Source organism: Sitodiplosis mosellana, unplaced genomic scaffold, assembly GCF_009176505.1.
Source record: "Sitodiplosis mosellana isolate CC-2019 unplaced genomic scaffold, AAFC_SMos_1.0 Smas_scaffold_1, whole genome shotgun sequence".
In the NCBI taxonomy this organism is placed as follows: Eukaryota; Metazoa; Arthropoda; class Insecta; order Diptera; family Cecidomyiidae; genus Sitodiplosis; species Sitodiplosis mosellana.
The window spans coordinates 1496854-1519726 of NW_022595244.1; the positions used below are offsets into that span (position 1 = coordinate 1496854).

Genomic DNA, 22873 nt, shown 5'->3' on the forward strand with positions numbered 1-22873 from the left:
ATTTGAACTTGAATGACAGAGTGAAAACTCTGCAGACGGATTTTTTTAAGGGTAAAAAATTTGGATTACCTTTTTCATCACTCAAAAAATGATGCGATCACACAAGAGAAAAACACAATTTACAACAAAACAAGCTACTCAAAATGAAAACCATGTACAGAATTTTTTTTTGGCAATTTTCATTCTTTGGTCATTCAAATAGCAAAACAAACCCAGAAATATTGAATGGAAAAATGTGATTTTTAAAAAAATCTATTTGGTTTGAATATTATTTTAAACCGGATCAAAAATCAACGAACTAATTTGACAGCAACTGTCACATTTGACACAGGCGAAGTGTCAAAGGAAAAACAATTCACGATGCACGTGCTTGACGTTTCAAGCAAAAAACAATGTAAACAAAACAATAATAACAATTTTAAACGATTTCTAGTTGCTTTTCTTCGTGATTCCGGTGAAAAATGGATGAATTCAGACGTTTGCCTTGGTAAGTAGTTCAGAAGATTTGGATTGTCTTCGAAATAAAATTGATTTATTTTCAAATAAGTGTAATTTTTATCATTCATTATTTTCTAGGCCGTCATCGGATTTTGGAACTGATTTGCATCAAACATACGCATTGAATATGCCTGAATTTCAACAGAGAAATCCGACGGATGTGTTTTTCTGCAATCTCATGAACATTGATCCATTGCATTTGCAACATGAAAATCAAAATCAAAATGAGTCTTCAGGAGAAGGGGAGTTGACACCAAGACAATTCATTGATCCACGAACTGGGATTGAAATTCCATCGCATGTGTGCAACTACAAAAATATCGACTTGAAAACACGGAATATTTTTTTAACAAAATACATTCAAGTCTCAAATTTACAGCGGCACGAGCATTTGACATGTTTGAATGCGCTTGCTCGTTTACCAAAACCAGAGACTGAACTGTCGAATGAGGAGAAAAAAGATCGTTTGCTATTCAATGCAACAGCCGTTCTCCGGTCCGAAGAAAAGAAGGCATTTCTAGAGAAATTGCGTGAGCGCTTTTTTGCTGAAGTTCCCAACCGATTTCACAATGTTCCGCCGTCCATTGAATATTTTGTCACTCAAAATTGGAAGGAACAATTGGTTATGATGCATCGACAATTTGTGAATGCCAGGTTCAGTTTGAAGACGGCGATTTTATTGCAACCATCTGAATGTGTCGTGACAACCAACGCAGTTCATCAAGAGCATTTAGGATGCGTACCGCAAATGTCTAGGGATAATTTAGAGTATCTCAGGCAATCATTTCCAAATCTAATGAAAGCCCACAATATGCGAAAAAATACACATCAATTGCCTGCGATCAAAGGAAAAGTAAAGGACTTAGTTCAACAGCACAAAGTTGATTTTGTCATACCGATTTCGATTTTGAAATGTATTTTAGGCTCGAAAACTGGTTGGTCATTCTGCATGACAGTGAAAGAGTCTGCCTTGAGCACGGTTTTCAATCCGAAAAAGGAAATTATCTGTGAAAAACCATTGCCACCGGCGTATCTCAGTGGAAATGACCGATACAAAAAGGGCGCCAAATATTTGCTGCACAGTTGCTTTAATGCAAACGCATTGTACGTATACAATCACAACGAGAAAATCGAAAGCAGAACTAGCACACAGGCTATTGAATGTGATTCTAATACAAGTACGGCGATAGAGTATAAAGTATCAAATTGTGATGAATTTATTCGAAACCATGCGAGAGGCGAAGATTCTTATGGAAATATGACATTTACGATTTTCGATGTGAAGGGATACAATAGCGCCGATGACATAAATGAATCGTTTAAAATTTTAGTGCCGACAAAGCAAGCGGCTTACAAGAAAGATAGCAATGGTGAGATCAAATTCATTAATTGGTCACCAAAAATCGAATTTCAAGCTGAATACGGAGTCGAGGTGATGAGGAAGGATGAACTGATTTCTGAATGGTGTGAACTGTATTTTCGACCAAATACAAGCACGGAAAGAGGTAAGTTTTTTTCAGTTTCGAAAGTAACCTTTACCTGCTTAGTCTGTTTCAAAGTTTATTTTTACCCTAAAGAAACCATTTTTTGCTGTGTATTTGCGACTGAATCCACATTTCGGTTTTCATTTTTCTCTTCCTTCCAGTCCGTTTCGATTGCATAACCGGAAAAGTGATACATCATCAAACGATTACATCGTTCGAAGTTGAGAATGAACTAAGAACGAATTACGGTATCGAAAGACAGCAGCTTCTTCAACGTCTTTGGCATGCATTGCAAACGTTCAATGATTTTCCACCCGGCGACTATCTTTTGCAAAGTGATTCAAAGCATCTGGATTCCATAAAAATCTTTGAGAAAACGAATAGGTGAGTTTACATCATAGTATTTGAAAAGTTGAATCAATAAAATGTCTATAATGATTCGAAAACCAAATCAATGTTTTCATTCCAGCACCGGATCGGTTGGTATTTCGCAAATAATCAAGAGTGCAACAAATGCCCCAATATTGGAGAAAAATCTACTTGACAAAGTGGATTGGCAGCCCATTGATGACAACATTTCAATTGAAATCCATAAAAACTACAAAATATTACCGTGTGCCTTTCCGCATAGTGACTACTTAAGAGAAAATAATGTGAAACCGCCGCGTGACGAACGAATGACACCAACGAGAGCACCGGGAGCAATAATAATGTCAAAGATTTGCCCAAAGGATGATACGAGTGGCATTATTAAGAGCACACAATCAAGAAAACGGGCACAGGAGCATCGATTTAAAATGAGGGGTAATCAAAGCAAAAAGCACAAAAAGTTGAAACAACGAGCCCGAAAGCAAGCGAAGATTGTGGAGCAAAAAATGGAGATTCATGGACTTAAATCAGCCAAACGTTTATTGGCCGCTACAATGGATCAATTCAATACGCCTTCGGGTGAGTCGTTTGCTGAACCGAACATGAAACCAGGAGATAGTTCGATCGCAGCGAGAACAAGGAAAAGGTCAGAGTGTGACAATTCCGGAGACGTACAACCATCAACATCAGCTAAACAGTTTACAAGACGTAGCAGCCGAATTCCAATGAATAAAGCCAATTAATTGTATTATTGACAAATGAAGTGTTATAGAGCTGAAAATAAAATAAAATTTCTACCTACTACGAAATCAATAGAAAAGAGAACGCGCTTTTTTGTATTTCGAATTAGAATTATTGTATGTTTTATTTCTATTCCCAACAGAATTGTTATAATTGGTCTTATTGATTGCGTCGGCGAAACATAGTGTTATTTTTTTTTCTTAATTTCTCTAGAAATCCGTTTCGTGCTTCTATTTCCACTTATTCGATTTCGAACTATTCGCGGTAGCATTTAAGACATCAGCCAATGGGGTGGAGTTAATAACACTACTGATCGGCATTTGATGTATATTTATACGCATTGAAGAAAATGTCATTTAGCTTATCCATATGAATAATGTAACAATTAATATATATATATATATCTAAATAATCATACGAATACAATAAACACAGTGTGTATGGATGAATGTGTTTTTCCGTTGCATAACCGAAGATTTTTTTGTTTTGTTTTACTCGGACATTATCAATTAATGGAATAGATTTGACATTTTAGACAGATCGCATGATTGCTTCATAGGCTGCGAATACCATTGTAGCTACTTCAACGGAACGTGATTTCAGACTGAGCGTTGCATCTGGATTGTTTGGTTGTAGTTTCAATTCAAGCAAAACCCAAATGTTATTCGATAATTTCAGCGATTGATACAGCATGTCTTGACCTTCAACATTACGCTTGGCGATTGTGAAAATGTTGTTTGCTGTCATTTTTGACGAGATTGCATCGGCCGAACCAACAATACCGTTCAGGTTGTATTGTACTTCATTAGCAGCCGGAATTTCCTTCCATGTTGTCAAGAAAAGACGCTTATCAAGTTGACCATCCTCTTGAAACAGTGAGTTGGCATGCACCAAACAAGCAAAGTAGAATATGTCCACGTTATTTTTGACAGCCACCTGAAAATAAAAATTGAACGTGTTTCCTCAATACTTTCCTCCTTTTACACCAACTCCCTCCCAATAAAAGAGTTGAACTTTACCTGTAAATTGTTCAACGGTTCCATTCGCTGAACTGGACCGGTTGTGTTGAGTATGAGTGAAGCTTCAATGGTTTGTGCTGGTTGCAGTGCGCCAACCTGTATCGGTGCACTTGGAACCAATCCAAAACTGTTTTTGTTTAGCTGAATTGCAAAGCCAGTCATTGCTTGCATTGCTTTGTTCGTGAATACCAGATCCATTGAAACCTGACCGTTGCGCCGGGAAAATGTGCCTTGAACTTCCAGACCTTTGCCCTTTTCAGCCGGCAACCACACAGTTTTTGGAATGACGACAGTCGTTGGCGGGGCGGCTGATAGACCAAATATGTCACCCAATAGACCTGAACCACCGGCGACGCCAGCATCAGCTGAAGGTGCTGCACTGACTCCCAACTAGAGTAGAGAAAGAAATGACATTCACAATAATAAAACTAATCGGTATTTTTTTTAAAAATAAGACTTTGTTTAAACAACTCACCAAAACATCCAAACCACCGCCCAGTAAATCGATAGTACTTGTTGGTGCAGCAGCTATAGGTGCAGCAGGTGCGTTAATATCCATTGATAATAGATCACCGATGAGAGATTCTTGGTTTGGAATGACAGTGGGTTCGTTTGATGTGGATTCATTTTCGCCGGATGCTGCAGCGACCGAACGATTCGGCAATGATTTACGAATGCCAGCCGTGCGACCCTCGACAAATGCTGTGGGCGGTTTATGATACACACTAGCCAATGAACTGATATGACAGATGAGTTCGTCCAAAAGTGTTGGCTCAAGCAAATCCGTTTCCTCCGAAATAAGTGGCTTGTCGGCGAGCACCACTTCTTTGGCAGCAGCCGGATCGGTGGAAAGCAAACGCCAGTAGATAAAACCACGGTCACGCAAATCTGGATTATCAGAATCTTGTGTGGCCAATGACAAAACGTGTTGAACAAGTTCTTGTGTGTCCGATGGTCGTTTCAAGAATAATTTCACCACAGCTGTGAGCAGTTGCAGTTGCACTTGAGCATTTTCATCTTGGAAGCCCTCCAAGAAACCATCCAGCAATTCGTCAGCATTATCGATACGTTCGGCATATTCACCGATGATCCAAACCATTGACGCACGCGCTTCTGGTTCGTCCAAAGTGTCCAAATTCTCACACAATGTACTGATGATGCTCTCGTATTTGTTTGGATATTTACGGAAAATATCTTTGATAACAACAATGGCTTCTTGAACCACGTAGTTAACTTTCGTTTGAATCAAATCCAAAAGAGTCGAAACGCATCGCTCAGCCGATGGTTCAACTTTGATGGCACATCTGCCGATCGCACGCACCGCCTTACGCACAAAATCAACATCAACCTCCGTTGCATACTCCTTCAATTCGCTCAACACTTGGGCTATATTACTCTGATTGGCCAAACGAATCATGATATCCAATTTCTCCAGCTTCACGTAGATTGGATCGTTGTATTTCACAAAGAATACTTTCATTTCGTGCTTTAGGATGTCGGGACGCTTCTGAACGATCAAATTGATGTTACGCAAAGCCACATACTGGACTTCCGGTTCGGATGACAACAGCGTGACCAATGGTGGTGCGAGTTTTTTGGTGAGCGTTGCACAGAAATCACTGTCGCTCGACAACATTTCCAAAAGTTTCATGAGAACTTTGACGGCGCTTAGTACAACAGCCGCATTTGCGTGGGCCAAACGTGGTGTGATTCGTTCGCAAATCGATTGAGCCTCACGTTCATCTTTTGGACTGTAGTTTGACAGTGAGTCCAAAATGAACACCTGTCCCCATTCGGTGCATTCATTCAAAGCGGTCAAGAGCTTATTGATGGTTGGCGAATTCATTTCGACAAGTGGATGCCCGGATTGGCTGGCTTCATTGATCTCGCTGAGAGCTGCTACCGCATTTGCGACAACCATTGGATTCGAATCGGACAACAAATCTTTCAATTGATCAAGAAAACCTTGGTCTTCGACCTAAAATGCACACGAAATTAGAAAATTAGCTCAGCACAACCCTTTTGTCAAGATTTTTTCAAATAAAAATTAGTTCGGCCGTTTTCTTTACCATTGACGATGAAATATCGTAGAGTTTTGCAACGCAAACCGCAGCCGTTTTGCGCACATATGGATCATCGTCGCGTAGACACTTTCGTAACGGTTCACACAAGTATTCCGTTATCTTATCCACCCGAATACAACCCATGGTACGAACTGCCAACGCTCTAATCAACGGATTTGAATCTTCGCAATCCTGTTGAACAAGAGATAGAAACAGAAAAAACCCACAAATTCATGAAAATTGCTTATCTTTTAGCGAAAAAACAATTAAACAAAGGCAGAATTGCAAGCGATTTTATGAATCACCCTTCTAGCATTTTATCTGCACGAAACATTACATACGACGAACAACGCATTTTTATTCAAAACAGCTAAACAAAAAAATGAAACGGTTGATTTTTTTGTTATCTACTTTAGTTTTGATTTGCACTAAAACAAACATTCAATAAACAACAAAATGTAGCGAATGAATGAAGATGGCGAATAAAACACACAAAAAGAACAGCAACCCAAATGATCTCAACAGCGAGGCAGATCGCTTTAGCAATGACAACAAATTTTATGTACGCATCGATTTTTTTTCGCATTTAATGAAGGAACAAAACAGAAAAAAATGTTCAGCAAAATGAAATGATATGACCTCTACTCAACTTTCTTGGTTTGATTTCAACTTCCATTGTCAAAACGTGTTTGAGAAACAAAAAGGAAAAACAAATAATACTTTCATGTTCAGGTTCAGAAAATTTGGTTTTTCATTTGCAAACATCGCTATTTGAGAGATAGAGATAGAAAAAAAAATGATGATAATTTTGGTTACAGTTGCGCTCATGTCGGCATACCAAAAGAAAAATAGAACAAAAGAAAATTATGTAAAAAATTTTTAACTTGGAATTACAACGGATCATCACAGAACAAAAGAATGTGTGTGTTTAAAAAATAGGAAATTTACGGTTTACCTTAATAAGTTGCGAAGAGGGCAGATCCTTTTATTTTGTATATAAATAAATTATTTTAGTTTTAATCTCAATTCGCAAATCAAATAGCATTTTTTTGTAGTTATAAAAACAATAGTAGAATTTAAAAAAAAATAAAAAAAAATGTACGTGTAAAATACACAAAAATTCGAAAAAGATTTCGTCCGTTTCGTGCGTGTCATTCTCATTTCGATTGCTTGACACTGCTTTAGTTTTATCTAATAATCAAATGTTACCGTTACGTGCTCAAAATAGTTAAAATCGAAAATGCGCTCAAAACAATGGAGTTATGAATAATTTTTTGTTGTTGTTGTTATTGTTATTCCCCATTGGATTCTACAGTTTAGCAAACGGCGTTTCGGTCATTAAATCAAAATGAATCGATTAGTCAACAATTACGAGAGGCAAATATCAACAGGGAGCGTTTTTTTTATCAAGAGAGAGTAAAAATAAAATATCGGTTAAATAAAACGGAAATCTTGGAATAAAAAAGAACAATCGAACTAAGTTCAAAGTAGAAAAAAAAGTGATTTTGTCGAGACGAAAGTGATTTATATAAAAACGAGAGTAAAGAGAAAGAGAGAAAAAAGAGAAAAGAAAAATGTTTGGCTAAAAGCCAAGACTTTTCCTTTCTTGGATACAAACTAACCTTAACAAATGTGTTGACCGCCATGATAGCCATATCGGGTTGAGATTTCGCATAATTCATCAGATACAGGTAAACCAATTTTTTCAACTCCAAATTATCGGTTTGCATACAGTTGACGACATCGGGAAATAGAGCCGATACATCCTTGCCGACTGTCATGCTCGCAATTACCTGACGTTTCAGGAACACACACATGAAAAATGAAATGAAATGTCAATGAACAACAACACTCTATCAATCGATTTTTTTTGTGCTCCCTTTTCACATTCCCTCACCTTTTTGACGGCCTCCTTTTTCTTCTCCTTTTTATCGCTGTTCAGCTCGGATTTCAATTCGAAAATTTCACCTTTTTTGGTGGTTGTAAAGTATTTTGAGTCCGTCATTTTGTTTTCGATTCTCTTGTGTGCAAATGTATCGATGTTATAAAGGCTAAAAATAAATGTGCAAGCAAAAGGATTCTTTAAAACTATCATTAGGCCTAATTATAGCTTAACACAAATAGATAGAATTCAACGAAATTGACATCGATCAACGAACTAAAAACTACTGAAAAAATGCGGTCCAATCGCTTTAAAATAAATAAAAAAGGGGTGTCATCCGTATATTTTTCTTATCGTCGAACAATTTCGAATTCACATAGAACGCAGTTTATCAGCCCAATGGAATTCAACAGCGTCGAACCCATTGCGCGTAAACAAAACATAATGTGTCTGCGATAAAAACGAATATCCAATGACTTTGCCGAAATTTGGAACTCAAACGTAAAGAAAACTTAAACAATTTAAATAGTGAAAAATTGGAATCGATTAAAATTACAAAGTCGACATTTTTTTTGATTATGGTAGTCGATTTTCCTTCAAACAAAACACTTGTACAGCGCTCACTGAGTCGGATAACGATATCACAGCGACGTCGTTTTTTTCTCACTCTCGATAAACAATGCCTGTCTCAAAACATAAAGGCATAGAGGCAGCGCCTGTGTACAAGCTATCACTCACACAGCCATACACACACACACACATCGCATTGACACACCAATACCATTACATTTGCATCAATCACTTCCATCTCTTTGCTTCATTCACTTGAATTGAATAATTTCCAACTTCCTAAAAACGAAAAGATGATTAAAGACACCACCCAATTGAAACACCAAACCGATAACAACGGTGATTGCACGAGAAAAAAAGCAACAACGATTTTGCTAATTTTTTGTCGTTGTTGCCATTTTATCGGTGTTACTTTTTTTTGCTGGCCAATGGAATTACAAAATTCACTTTTTTCACCATTCTTCTACTGCATTGCATACGGCTTGTCATTGTCGACCGATTTTTTTTTTGCCTTCGATTACACGATTTATTTTATCACCAATTAAAATTGTTTCAATTAATTTTGATACATTCAATCGGAATACTTACGATTGATTTGATTGAAATTGAATTCAATGGAAGAAAACAAATCTAACACAAAAATATTTTTAATACAATTTCCTCTGCTGTTCCGTGGTTTGTTCTGCGATGACACCGAGCTGTGAATAGTTTACGTGTTTCGCTGTCAATTTATTGTCGCTCTCTCTGTGTGTATGTGATGGGCATGGTTTGGCAGTGGCGCCGATCTAGCGGTCAAATTACAAATCACCCGGTATTGATTTGGTGTTGACACACATACAAACTCCATTTAACCCAAACATGTTGCATGAGATTCAAGCTAAGGTTTCAACTTTTTTTTCTCACGAAATGTTTGGGAAAATGATGGAAAATTTAATGGAAAATGTGAACCATTCGTTGATTATTGGGAAACATTTGATGAATCTAATAGATTGATTGCTCATTTGAAACTTGTTGCGAGTGTCTTTTCCCAGTTTGATTGTGATTCATCTGAAATCAATCCAACTTTGTTATCATTATATCGCCTCTTTCCACTTTTTTTCTTCTACATGTGGAAAGCTTGTAAGCGCACCGAGAGCTTTGTGCTATAGAATGCTCTTTCTCCAACCTCCACCATTTTTCATTGACAACCAAATGAATGAACGGAGCGCCAACGAGATGGCATATAACCCATACGAACGAAACAACCGTATATGCGAAAAAAGAGAACAACCAGTCATATCCATATTTTCATGTTTCCACACAAGAGCTTGGTGGAAGTTGAGAAAGGAATTTTCATCTAGTGTATGTTTTATAGAAAATGGCGCCGGTCGAAACACAAACCATTTCCATCGCATAGAGAAAAAAATTCATTTCAAACAAAAAAATTGAACAAAAAATTTAGAATTCCTTGTGTATGTAATTCTGTCCTTCAATCTAACTGAGTGCTTCGTTGAAAAATCAGTCTTATCGTTTTAGTGTGTGTTTTATGCAATAGAAAAATAGAAAAATAAAATAAAATAAACAACAAAATAAATAAGCGTAAAATAGCAAAACCAATTGGAATATAGTGTGTACGAAAGAAAAAGAAACAAGTCGAACGGTGATTTCATCGCAGCAGTGATATAAAATACAGTTCCAGCAGAGCCTGTGTTTCTCCATTCATTGTAAGCAGAATAAACAACGAATGAAATCTTATGCGTGTGCATTTGTGTGTTTCGAATACGTTGTGTGTATTGCACGGGTCGCATTCATATCTATCTATTGGATTTTGTGAATGGTTTTGTTATTGAATTTGGATTTTCCCCCTTTTTTACTCTACTGAAATTTTTATCAAATTTTCTCGTTGATTGAATGTAATTGAACAAGAATTTTATGTATATCATGGAAGGAAATTTACCTCGGGTGTTGAATTTGCTTGCTTGAAAGAAATAGATAAAGGAAAATCATATAGAATTTGATGAATCAAATGTGAGAATAAAATTTGATGGAAGAGTGTTCATTAATTTAACACAAGAACAATTGTTAGTAACAATGGAACTAAGTATTTCTGCAGTTGAATGGAGTTAATTTCCTGAAAATCAAATGAAAGTCCTTGTAATGCATGCACTTAATGATGATGCCTGAGTAAATAAGCGAAAAAAATTGTTCATAGTCATGTGATAAGAAAAATAAACGAGAAAGTCGAGAAAAGAAACAAAGTGTACACCTCATGTGGTTGTCATGAGTTCGTGCTTGATTTAGAATTCAGGCTGACAAGAGAAAGAGTGAAGAGAAATAATCATCATTGGCGTCACTGCTTCCAGTTGTACTGAAAGCAAATTGAAATATGGTTTCGACTTAAATAACGGTTGACTGACAATAGACAATGCTCTGCTATCTCAAAAGCCATTTCCCTTTTTTTTGCTCCTCCGCAAAAATGGATACTAAATGGAAATTGCAAATGAAAGCGCAGCGAACCGTTAAAAATTGTTGGTTTCACTCAACCAGCCAGTCAGTCAGCCAGCATTATGACCGTCCAGAATACACAAGCTAATCTTCATTGAAAATAATTACGATTAATCAGTTGTGTACCGTGTTCCCGGGAGCGTGTTGCTGGTGCTTTGGATGTTTTCAGATTAAAATGAAAATAGCAAAAGCAGTAATTGATTTTCTTTGCCTTTCATTTCGCGTGTGTGTGTGTGTATAACATGTTGTTTGTGTGTTCCTGTGCATGTGGTTGATGACAAAAGGTTTGGTGTTGCTCCTTTTTGGTCGATGAACTATGGTGGCCGTCAGTAGTGTGTTCGACTCGCAAATGGCTAGAGAGACTTAACATGTTTTTCCATTCAGATCTCAAAATGGTCAACCATGTGTATACTGCGTGTGCCTTGGAACAGAAAGGAAAGCCATTAATAAGCAATTAACTAAGGCTGGTTCTTTCCCTTTTTTTCTATCCATTTATCGCTCTCATACCATCCAGTTCATCCTGTGGTGGTGTACGTAAAAGTACACCACGCTTCTTGTTCACCACTACATTTTATCATCGCACAAAAATTTGCTCTTGCCCGTACGCAACGATACATGATAAGCATGTAACATACCCATGTGAATCGCCTTGTTCAAATATGTTTTGACATGTTGAAATTTACATAATAGTTTGACTTATTCCGGATGTTACCAATTGAGAGATCCCTCGCAATCAATGGCTGTTCTCGGTTATCGAATGCTAAGCTTTCCAGCATTGGTAATGGTAGTGGTGGTTGCTTAAACAAACATTATGCTTACAAATATTTGCATTTATTCATATATTTCACGTCCTAACATTATTCCGTTTTGCCTATAAGTTTTGATTTTTTTTTTTGGTGTCCTTCACCGGAAAAACTCCGATACTATCGACGCAAACAATGATTTGCATTATTTTTATAGCCTAGATCACAAAATAACAGCCCACAACAATTTTAAATGCATCTGCACGAAACAAACGGTCACAGGGAAAAACTTCTTACGTATGTTGTCGGACAATTAGCCATAGTTCGCGGAGAAAGTTCTTAAGTGAATTATGTATTATATTGACCTTTTGGGTTTAACGAAGAGCAAAGTGGATAGCAGGCCAATGTTATTACAAATGCGAGGGTCGAGAATGAATTAAAACGTCGTGTATTTAGAAGGAAAAGATTGATATTTGCTGGAAAAACTTTAGCCCCACGTTCAATTCGTCATCTTGACAAACACAAAGAGAGTGACGGACACGACATAACTACATAACAACACAAGTTTGTCATTGGCGCGCGCTATGGAACACAGTCATTCACTTGAATTTTTTTCCCTTTCATTCGTCTCCCTTTCTCTCTCCATCTCTCTTTGCCATCAAATAATTTCCGTCTCAATTTTCTCAAACGTTGCGAAATGTGGACAAAGATATCCATTACCTCTCTATTTGGCACTATTCGTTCGTCTGTCCGTTCGCAATTGGTGTGTCATGTCTTGTGCAAACAACACAATGTTTGATCTTCAATGTTTGGGCTGAAGCTGTAAAAGAGCCGCTTGTGTATGTGTGTGTTTTTATCTGTTTCGTTTGAACGTTACAGAAGCTTGCTAGCAAATCGATTTTCCTTTCTCGCTCGTTGTATAACATCAAATCAAACATTCCTTTCGTATCCATTTTTTTTGTGCTTGAGGCTTTGAAAAAACTTTTTATTTCGTTTTTTTCCGATTCAAGAGGCGTATACAGAGCACCCAGAGCAATGAAGAAAGACGATTTCGAAGTGACACACAATTAAGTAAATAAGTCTCAGCGGATTTGCGGAGTGACGATAGAATAAAGGGAACGAACGAATGAAGATGCAACATTAGATATTAGCGAGATGAAGAGACGAAAAAAGCCGCTAACACTTTGCCAACACCTATACAGGCACTTACACTCTCACTGATTGTAACACATCTTAACCAACAAATATTTAATGACCGTCAATTTACAGAAACGGCGCCAAACAATATATAGTAGAGAAGAAGGCGAGCAGAGAAAAAAAATGAAATTCTCTTCGTCTCCATTTTCACATTACCAATACGACCCGACAAGCAATACTCATCGAGCTTTTGTGTATGTACAGAGCATAAAAGTGGTAAAGTTGTGAATTAGTTGTGATGTTGTTTGGCGTGTGCAACGCAATTTTGCGGTGGCCGTGGTTATGGTGTGTACTTTGAAATCTCAACCACTTTACTTGGTTTCGAAAACATAATTTCCGCTTGCTCATTTTCGCTTCACCGATTCATACAATTTGCGGCCAAACGAAAGATTTCATGGCATAAAAGCTTAACTCGACTATATCGTGGCTAAAAATAAAAGCTCATTTCCGCACGGCATTTTTAATAAGATGAAACAATTCCGTAATTGAATAACTTTATAATTTAATTCGATTGTAAGTCGTACGATAAAATTAAAACGTACAACAATCGGCTCGAAGAAAATATAAAACAGCAAGTACCTGAATTGTCTGTAATTCAAACGCTGTTTTTGGTTTTGATTAATTCGTCGAGTTAACTTCGCTCTATTTACTTGTGTCCCTTTTTAATTTCTGGCTATCTGACTACAAGCATTTGAGCAAAGCGATACGCCTTTGTTCAATTATTCATAGCGCGTAGATAGAGTGTCAAAGGATGTAAATGTAATCGAGAACGAATGAAAAATGTTTAACTTGAAATTGATTTGACAGGCGATTTCGAGCGCTCCAAACAACATCGAACAAATAAGATATTCGATAGACAAAGTGCGACGGCTATATAACAAATGGCACCAATAATGGTTCCAAAACAGAGAGAAAGCCCACCAGCCAGTCATCAACTTAGTGTACAAGTATTCTCCAGAATGGTTTTTCTTTGTCAAACATATTTTTGGCGATAAATCTAAGATGGGGCATTTTAAGCCGTATTCTTACCATATAAAAATGGTGCTTATGTTCGAAATCGATTTTCGAGTTGCAATGTTTTTTTCTTCGATGGTGTGTCAGTTTTTATCTCGTCCCCGGTTATCGTCATCGTCGTCATTCCATACTAAATCAATATTCGATACCGGATTATTCGTTTCGATGGCAAAAATATACAGAAGACAAAACGGTTTAACAAATCCACAACTTTCAATCAATCAGTTCTGCGTATTCTCACTTTCAGTCACACATTGTCAGCGCCAGAACAAAGACTTCGACTTTGTTTTTAGCATCACAAAGTATCACATTTTGGTGATATCAAATACGGTGTCTGTTAGCAAGGAATGCCGTCATATATTTTTATCCGACAATGGGGAAAAAGCAGCGTTTGGAACATTGTAAGGCGTTAGAGGTTGTGCAATGAAGCGTTTATAGTCTTTGTTGGAATGTATCGGAATTCCATCCATTATTCCAAGAGATTTTTTCCCGTACGCACAAAAATGTCACTCGAAATCCGAAGCGCCGAAGCATAGACCAAAATGCTTCAAGCGTAAAGTGAGCGGAATGAGTGTGATCAATTGTCTCCTTTATTCGTTGTTAATCGGTTCTGACTCTATAAATACATGGTACAACAACAACAAACACACACTCTAATTAAATAACAAAATTATTGCCTTGGAGAAATATTAAATAATATTAAATAATAGTATATAACCAGCTTAATGGCGGTCAATAAATGATGACGACGACGACGACGACGACGACGACGGTAAAATGCCGTCCAAATGGTAAGCAAACGAAAATAATCCGTTTGCTGGACGGCACAATAGCTCAGTTTTCGTTTCATGGATTATTGTATCACATTACACTTCTAACATAATTTATGTGCCGTATACACTTTTCTCTGATGGGAGACGGTGTACACTGTACACGGTGAGTATAACCATTGCGATGCTATTCAACGTCGTATATGCTGTGTGTTTATATTTCTACTCGAAGGAAAGATAGAGAGCATCGATTGCTGTGTCATTAAATTAAACAAGTCATTACTGCATTTTGCCATGGCAAGCATGGCTCAAGATGTTTTCTTCCAAGAAAAAGTCATAATCAATGAGCATCTCCATTATCTGCTATGGAATTAATTTTATTGTTGGCAACGAACGAGAACACTACATACAATGTGTTTCGTTTATGAGCCTTGAAATAACACTCTCCCGCTCTATATCTGATAGACAGAATTGTGTGTCATATAATCGTAGACAATTTGTTCGTCTGCCATTTGCTGTGAATATGATTTTCATCGCGGATAGGATGGTAGTTTCTCAACCATTTTAATATTGTGCTCAAAATGAGATTATAAAAGATTTTAATCGCAAAAGTTGTCAAAATGATTTTCAATTGGTGCCAATGTTGTTAAATGAAAGAACAACATGGAAAACTTGCTCCGAAAGGCTTTTGTCATTGGAGCTGCGAGTGGGTGGATGATTGAATCCGTTGCGTGATAATACACAATGCGGAAGAATAACGAAACTATTCTAGGCTGCAGCATGTTTTTGAGTCCACTTATTTGCGTTGGCGCGCAATTTTCGCGGCTGTTTACTCATTTTGTTTTTGTGCACTCAAGACTTTTGAGCCCTGTTTCAATTGGCGCCATAAATATAAGTGCAAAGCTCTGCGTGTGACTGTGAACTAATTGACTCAATTTACTATACCAGCATATAGTACTCATCTTAATCATCAGATAGAAGTGGGACCGGGTGTTGTAGATCAATTTCTCCTCCGCTTGCTCGCATTTTCTCTCCGAAGAATTGCGACTAATTTATTCGGTATTGTCATATCTACGGTTTGTTGGCCACTGCAAAACATTGTCGCCTGAGTTACCTTGAATGAAAATCCGAATTTTCGAAATGTATTCGCCCCAATTTGTGTTTAGATGTGATCATGTTTCATTCATTTGTTAAAATGCCATTAAAGATGGTGGTCTGTGGACAGTGTGTATGTGTTTGGATGGAAATCTTCGAAAGTACACCGATTATGTCCGCTTGATGTGGTTACGAGAGTCCACCATGAAATACCATCTACAAATTGGCCGTCACAGGCATTGAGCGCGCTCGGCTCCTCCAATAACATTGATGACGTTGATTTGCATATATTCTAAACAGACAATTGTTTGCATGCTGGCGACACTATATAGCCCCAGTTATACTCGTGCCACGCAATTAGCTGACCTTTTGAATATTGTTCACGCTCTATTATTTGTGAGTGTGTACGTTGTTGTGGTCGTTTTGACCATGCCTGTGTTCGGTGGCTTGTGTTGGGCGGGCATAGTTCCATGCGAATCGAGCAAAAGCATACTTCAAATGAAGATGTTGATGTTGTTGGCATTATCTCTTATTTCATGCCTTAGTTTTTTCTAAGGTGTTCTCTCACTCTATCCTTCCGTATGATAAAATACGGTGATTCACGTATCAAAGGACATTCAAGTGGAACGCATTTTTTTCCCAAAGCGATACCTCCACAAAAATATATGCAAAATAAAAAGAATTACATTGGTAATCCCGAACTTTTCCGTACCGTTGGCCTGCGTTGTCCGTATGTACTTTTGGTTATTTTTTTTGAATTTTCTTGAAATAAAAGCAGTGAAAATATAAAAATGAAAAAAAAAGGTGAAAAATCGGTCAATTTAACTAAAACTTTGACGATTTTGTATGAGAGGTACCCGTAAACCGATTCTTACTGGCTTTAAACTTTCTGAGGTTCAGAATCTTATTTTTTCTCCAAAAAATGAATCCTCGGAAAGCCAATCAGAATCGATTAACGGGTACCTCCCATACAAAAGTGTCAATTTTTTGAGGTTTCTCTTAGGGCAAGTACCCCAGGATCAAATCGAAAATGGCTCATGTTCGAACTTAAACTAAGTGTTTTAGATACAAAACTTTTGGCATTTCCAGATTTTGATTATCTCAATTATTTTTTGAGTTATCGTGTTAACAAACACCAACGACGACGACGACAACGACGACGGCACACGAACGGAAAAGTGTCTCAAAAAGTGGTTTTCTACGCGTTTCATGAGTTTTTATGATGATCTAAACCAATTTTGCGAAAAAAGTTTTCGGGACCAATTCCTATACTTTCCCTTGACACATTGTGTACGGAAAAGTAATAGGATGCAAATGAATACGGTCAAACGGAACAAATTTGCATTTTTCCGGGGTTCGAGCCTGTTTTATTTTCTTCACCAAAGCGATCAATTTAATTTAAATCAGGAAACGTTTAAATATTCAAATGCCCTTTCAAATAAAAAAAAAAACAAAACAAAATGATTGTGATTTGATACCGAGCACTCTTGATCGAATTTCATTTTATTTTTCTCCATTTCTGCCCAGTTTTCTTTCTTATTTATCACATTTTTCATGTATTTATTTTTAGATTGAAGCATGACCATCTCTCAAGCGCCTGACATAAAAACAACGATTACCGTACTTTCTGTGTGTGTATGAGAGTGAGAGAATATTCAAGTGAACAGAAAATCAATGCCAAAGCGTTAGTTCAGTTGTATTAAGTCAATGTTGTCGGTAATGGAGTAAAGTTTTTTTTGATGACTGAATGAGCTAAAAGGCAATGTAATTCAGTGAAAAAGCTGCAACTGCAAATAAAAAAAACAATTGAAACGGACACAACGTACATTACCAGCGCCCAAGCACCAACAACCGGAGAAGAAAGAGACGATTCTCAGACCAAGAAGGTAATTCAATTCCTTAAGGATATAAAAGCACAATTATTAGGGAAAGGCAGCAGCAACACTTTTATTTCTGTTGCTCGCACTCACCAAAAACCAGAACAAAACCATTGGCATAAAACCCTGTTTACCTCAATGCCAACACCTTCTTTTGGTTTTTTTTTTCGATTCCTATTGGAGGAAATGCAAATGGAATTCTCTGCGCTGTTGTATTGGCAGAAAAGTGACATGACGTAAAGGGAAAAATGCCTTGCATAAATACTTTAATCGAGCTCTAGCTAAACTTATACTTCCAGTATCGATAAATTTAAAGTGGGTGTGCGTATGCATGCATCATTTTCTTGTTGTTCTTGTTGGTTTAGCCGACGCGAAATTTATGAAACGAATAAAAGAATGTGAAAGCCATAAAAATAAGATAAAACGAATGGATGCGTCGAGATAGAGAAACGAAATTACATAAATCTATCAATTGCATGGGAATACGTGTTTGTGCCACCTAATGGCATTCGTTAGCTTTTGCAAAATTATCTATCGGGTGCGTACGATAGAAATGGAACGTGTACCATACACAGTGTTGCTGCTTTGGATGTTGTTGAAAATATTTGCACATTTTACAGTGGATTTAGTATCGAATTTTTCTGTTGTGTCGGCGGTGATTCAGTTAGAAAGGGGGAAACACGAGCATCGAACACGAATAAAAGCGGAAATGCTTTGTCAATGGTCCAAAGTAGATCGGAAAAAGGTTATAAATTCCCTCGATTATGGTTACTACGTACATGTTTCAATGGAAGTCTCATCAAAGCGCATTTTATCTCTGTTCGTTCTTTCTTTCCTTCTCACTTCTTTTTCGTCTCGCATCGGCAAAAATAAATTGCAAGTCATTCAGTAAATGTGCTGCCGAATGAAGTCTATTCGAGTCTCGACAGTTTGAACATAAGGAAAAGGCATTACATCAAAAAGTAGCATCGAACTAACATCGACTTTCAATTCGATGGTTTACTTCTCAATATTGGTAGTGTGTGTGTGTGTATGGTTCATGCTGTTCAGTCACATACACACACAAACAAAAAGCCAACCGCATTCATTCGATAACAGACACTCTCTATTTGGCTCATATTTTGTGGAGATAAAGTACTTCTCCTGTTGTTGTTTTTTTGTGTGTTCCATTTGTTGATTCTCGGAAGCACAAAATTTACTAACGAATTTGTTTTGCTCGTTTCCATACCGATTGAGTGGAGCAAAAGAAGAAGAAGAAAAAGAAAACAAGAGAAAACGATTTTCGCTGCGTTTGCCATACACAAAAAGTATTTCGTGCAATGTGTAGCGTGAGCTCAGAATCAGACGCACTCTGCTGAGCGTATTACTCATGGATGGATAAAGAACAAACAAAACGGTAATATCAATGTACAGCTAAACAGAAAGCCGTTCATGGCCGCAATTTGCTTGAAAAGACATAGACAGTGCGCTGTTCGGCAGCTGCAAACGCAAATACAAATAAAAACCAAATCGTATCAACTTTCTTTGCAATGGTTTTTCCCCACTTTTTCTGTGTTTGTCGTTGCGAAAATTAAATCTCTGAATTCTTTGCCCGGCCCAAAATCATATGGACGAAATAGAATATTGAATGGGTTGAACTTGTAGACTGTGTATTTCTTTGGCGCAATTTAACTTTGAAAAAACACCACAGCCAAGGGGGAAAACTAAACCGAAAAACTAATCAAGTGTTTGTTGAACGAATGGATGAACACCCCACGCACACAATTACATTGCGCTCAATTTTTTTTCTCTGCTTTGGTTGACTTGTTACAATTGATTATAGTTTTCCTAACATATTTCGATTTTTTTCAAAAAAAAGTGTTTTTCAACAAAATTCTACTTTGAAAACCTGGGGTTTTAAATTCGGATTTTGTTTAGTTTCTCACGAAGAATTTTGTGGTGGTTTCAGTTTGAAGCTTCGATTGAGCATTTTGAAAAATTAACCCGAAAATGCTAGTTAATAAGATATATTATATACATATTAATAACATATTTTCGTTATTAACCTGGCAAATTTTTCAAAACGACTCATCATAAATGAAAACTGAAACCACCATAAAATTCTTGATGAAAAACTGAACAAAATTAAATTCCAAAACCTCAAAATTTCAAAATCGAATTTTGTTAAAAACACTTTTTCTGAAAAAAATCGAAATATCTTAGGAAAACTATACAATTGATAGCAATTGAGATTGTGTTTATTTATGTTTGACGCCATTGTCATTGTTTGTCGGTGAAGTGGTTTTGTTTTAGTAACTTTTTGCTCTCCGCAATGATTACCATGACATTACACTCACTCTCCCGATCACCATCAGCTTTCAACAAATTCTGTGTTCGGTCGTGTTCGGCAGTCATAGCAATGATCGATCTAATGTCCGTTCGTTCCATTCAAATTTAATGACGGTAGCAAAGAGTGTAGTAAAACGAACAGCGTTTCCTATTTAACAATCTCTCAAGAGACATCATCCTTTTTTCTATTATCGGAAACGGGAGGAAACCTACTTTTATTTTATCGAAAAATTCCAAATTGTGAACATATATAAGCGGTTGACCTTTGAACGCCACTCATGCCGTTGAACGCGGTCAGTTTGGCCAACACACAAAGCGATATCATAAAGCAACGTGATTTCATTCCAGGTATTTTCCATTTTCAGTTCCATTATAATGTTGCTTTGTTGTGCTCCCTCTCACTATATACACATGAATGCCCATTTTAATATATCGTTCCACTCGAAATGTGTTCGAATAACAAGTTATTGTTATGGTTTTGCGATCGATTCAAAAATAGTAACGTATCGTGCATTTCTGTTTTGAAGAGAGAAAAAAACGGGAACTGAATAGAATTGTTTCCACTTTAATGCATAGCGAAAAAATAGCGAACGAACGAATGAACTGTGCAAAATACCAATTTGCAACTTCAATTCTGCTCTGTTTTGAATCTACATTCTTGAATCTACAGTCTAAAAGATACAATGGTTGCTGTTGAAGCTGCTTTCATCCCCCATTGCAAATCATTTCAATCGTTAACTATTCATGTGTCAGACATTCAAACTTGCAACCGATTTTGCAACAATTTTTTTTTCTCTCTATAGTTTTCCTAACATATTTCGATTTTTTTCAGAAAAAGTGTTTTTCAACAAAATTCGACTTTGAAATTCTGGGGTTTTAAATTCGGATTTTGTTTAGTTTCTCACGAAGAATTTTGTGGTGGTTTCAGTTTGAAGCTTCGATTGAGCATTTTGAAAAATTAACCCAAAAATGCTAGTTAATAAGATACTGATCTTATTAACATATCAATAACATATTTTTGTTATTAACCTGGCAAATTTTTCAAAAAGACTCATCATAAATGAAAACTGAAACCACCATAAAATTCTTCATGAAAAAATGAACAAAATTCAATTCCAAAACCTCAAAATTTCAAAATCGAATTTTGTTAAAAACACTTTTTCTGACAAAAAAAAAATCGAAATATGTTAGGAAAACTATATTTCTCTCCGCTGATTCTGCAAGAATAAACTTGTGTCTCTCGGATATTTGTTTTGGTATTGCTATTTTTATCTTTACAACGACAAAGTTCACAGCAACAACGAAAGAATGAGCAACAATGCTGGTAAATAACAAATCAAAAACAAAGTAAAACTTTGTCTATATACGCAAAATATGGAGGTGAAACGGGTCGCTCGTTATGACGACGCCAACGAAACTATTTTCTTTTCTGTTTCGTATATACCGATGAATCGACAACATTTATTTTTACCTTGACCAATGAAAATGAAAATGTTTATCACTTTCTAATTATGCCATCTCCTCATTTGAACCGCTCAACAACACCATCGCGTTCTTCTTTTTCTTCTTTTTGCCATTGTTGTACTGTGTACATCGCTAAGGGACTGTCATATTTGCGTCCATTTGTGTATGTGACAGCAGCACACCGAACGAACGATAAAATAAGAACAAAGTTTTCCACTTATCGTGAATTTTATCTGTCCGTTTAGTTTTGGTGTGGAACGCAGCAACAATGCAAAATGACGATTTGGAGATAGAGAGACGGGCAGAGAGAATAAGAGAAAGAAATAGATGGAGTGAGAGAGAGAGAGAGAAAATACATGCACAAGTTGAACAACTACTCGTTTATGCGTTCCAATTCGCCTGGTCATAGAATTCATTGGGTAAGGTTTTGTATGTTCGGTTATTGTCATCTTTTCGTTCAAAAGAGCTGGTGGCTAAAGTTCTGCTTTTGATTGTGTATTGAAATATCATGTTGATTGAACAAAGCAAACAAACCTATTACTGTACGTATACGACTGGTCTGTCGCTATATAAATATGACTATTATTGAATATGTAATGAGGTGCATGTTTTAAATGCAAGTTATAAAAAAAGAACAAGCGAAGGAATGAGAACAACCAAGACCTAAAAAAAGACTTTATTTTCAATGAGTCTGTGTGTATTGGTGTGTGCTTTGCATGGTGCTTCGTCAGCATAAAAATTCGCAACTGGAACAAATTATAATAACGTTAAGAGCACAATTGGGAGCTGTGTTGAATGCATAACTGCATATTATAATTCACAATTTTATTGGAATTCGCTTTTGGAAAATACTTCATGAATAAAAATGGTTGGAGGTGGCGGCGGCGGCGGTGGCTTGTAGCGTACAATGGTATTTTTATGTGAATAGATATGAAGTCACTCAACGATCAAATGATAATGTCAGATGCTTAAATAAAATGTCTTTTGTACGTTATGAGCTTATCGCCGATGGAACGACCATTGTATCGATTTTTTTCTCTCTCTTAATTTTGTCCTTCTTTTATTTGAAACATCGGCGTGACATGCTTCATACAAACGGAATTTCGTACAAGCAGCGCCCGTGTACTTCGTAGTGGAAAAAAAGTGAAGCTTGCTTGTCACCAATATTGATGTTCACGAACATCAAATTGTTTATGCGTTATTTCGCCCATTTTATGAACTGGAAATGAAAAGTTCTTCAATTTCTAGCAAATTTCACATATGAATTCATAAACA

At 36.8% G+C, this 22873-nt stretch overlaps 3 protein-coding genes across 9 annotated transcripts in view; 2 read left to right on the forward strand and 1 right to left on the reverse strand.

The window, feature by feature from the left end:
* The first annotated feature begins 90 nt into the window (after nt 1-90).
* LOC129570703 (uncharacterized) lies at nt 91-3171 on the forward strand. Its single transcript, XM_055450411.1, has 4 exons — nt 91-487; nt 577-2003; nt 2144-2366; nt 2452-3171. The coding sequence occupies exons 1-4, from the start codon at nt 462-464 to the stop codon at nt 3092-3094; spliced, it is 2319 nt and encodes a 772-aa protein (XP_055306386.1). The 5' UTR covers nt 91-461; the 3' UTR covers nt 3095-3171.
* A 234-nt stretch (nt 3172-3405) lies between these two features.
* LOC129570484 (AP-1 complex subunit beta-1) lies at nt 3406-9358 on the reverse strand. Of its 3 annotated transcripts, none has more exons than XM_055450131.1 (8): nt 9215-9358; nt 8072-8225; nt 7797-7967; nt 7130-7156; nt 6181-6366; nt 4587-6089; nt 4112-4501; nt 3406-4028 (listed from the first exon to the last, which is right to left on the reverse strand). In XM_055450131.1, the coding sequence occupies exons 2-8, from the start codon at nt 8177-8179 to the stop codon at nt 3624-3626; spliced, it is 2790 nt and encodes a 929-aa protein (XP_055306106.1). In that variant the 5' UTR covers nt 8180-8225; nt 9215-9358; the 3' UTR covers nt 3406-3623. The 3 variants fall into 3 exon arrangements, with proteins under 3 accessions (XP_055306106.1, XP_055306089.1, XP_055306098.1); XM_055450114.1 differs by lacking the exon at nt 9215-9358 and adding an exon at nt 8613-8741; XM_055450123.1 differs by lacking the exons at nt 7130-7156; nt 9215-9358 and adding an exon at nt 8613-8791.
* Nucleotides 9359-9963: 605 nt separating this feature from the next.
* LOC129570666 (probable cationic amino acid transporter) overlaps nt 9964-22873 on the forward strand; it is a 41598-nt gene continuing 28688 nt past the window's right edge. Inside the window, exons 1-2 of one of the 5 annotated variants that reach the window (XM_055450390.1) lie at nt 9964-10329; nt 17500-17815. The gene's annotated coding sequence lies outside the window, so the exon portion shown is untranslated. Of the gene's footprint in view, nt 15001-17499; nt 17816-22873 lie in introns of all 5 variants that reach the window. The other 4 variants (XM_055450382.1, XM_055450363.1, XM_055450398.1 and 1 more) reach the window with 4 other exon arrangements.

Coding starts and splice junctions, on each gene's coding strand:
- LOC129570703 (XM_055450411.1), top strand. CDS start 462: ATGGATGAATTCAGACGTTTGCCTTG. Junction 2,004..2,143: donor AAATACAAGCACGGAAAGAG/GTAAGTTTTTTT, acceptor TCTTCCTTCCAG/TCCGTTTCGATTGCATAACC. Junction 2,367..2,451: donor ATCTTTGAGAAAACGAATAG/GTGAGTTTACAT, acceptor TTTTCATTCCAG/CACCGGATCGGTTGGTATTT.
- LOC129570484 (XM_055450114.1), bottom strand. Junction 7,968..8,071: donor AAAAGGAGGCCGTCAAAAAG/GTGAGGGAATGT, acceptor CTGAAACGTCAG/GTAATTGCGAGCATGACAGT. Junction 4,502..4,586: donor GCGGTGGTTTGGATGTTTTG/GTGAGTTGTTTA, acceptor TCTCTACTCTAG/TTGGGAGTCAGTGCAGCACC.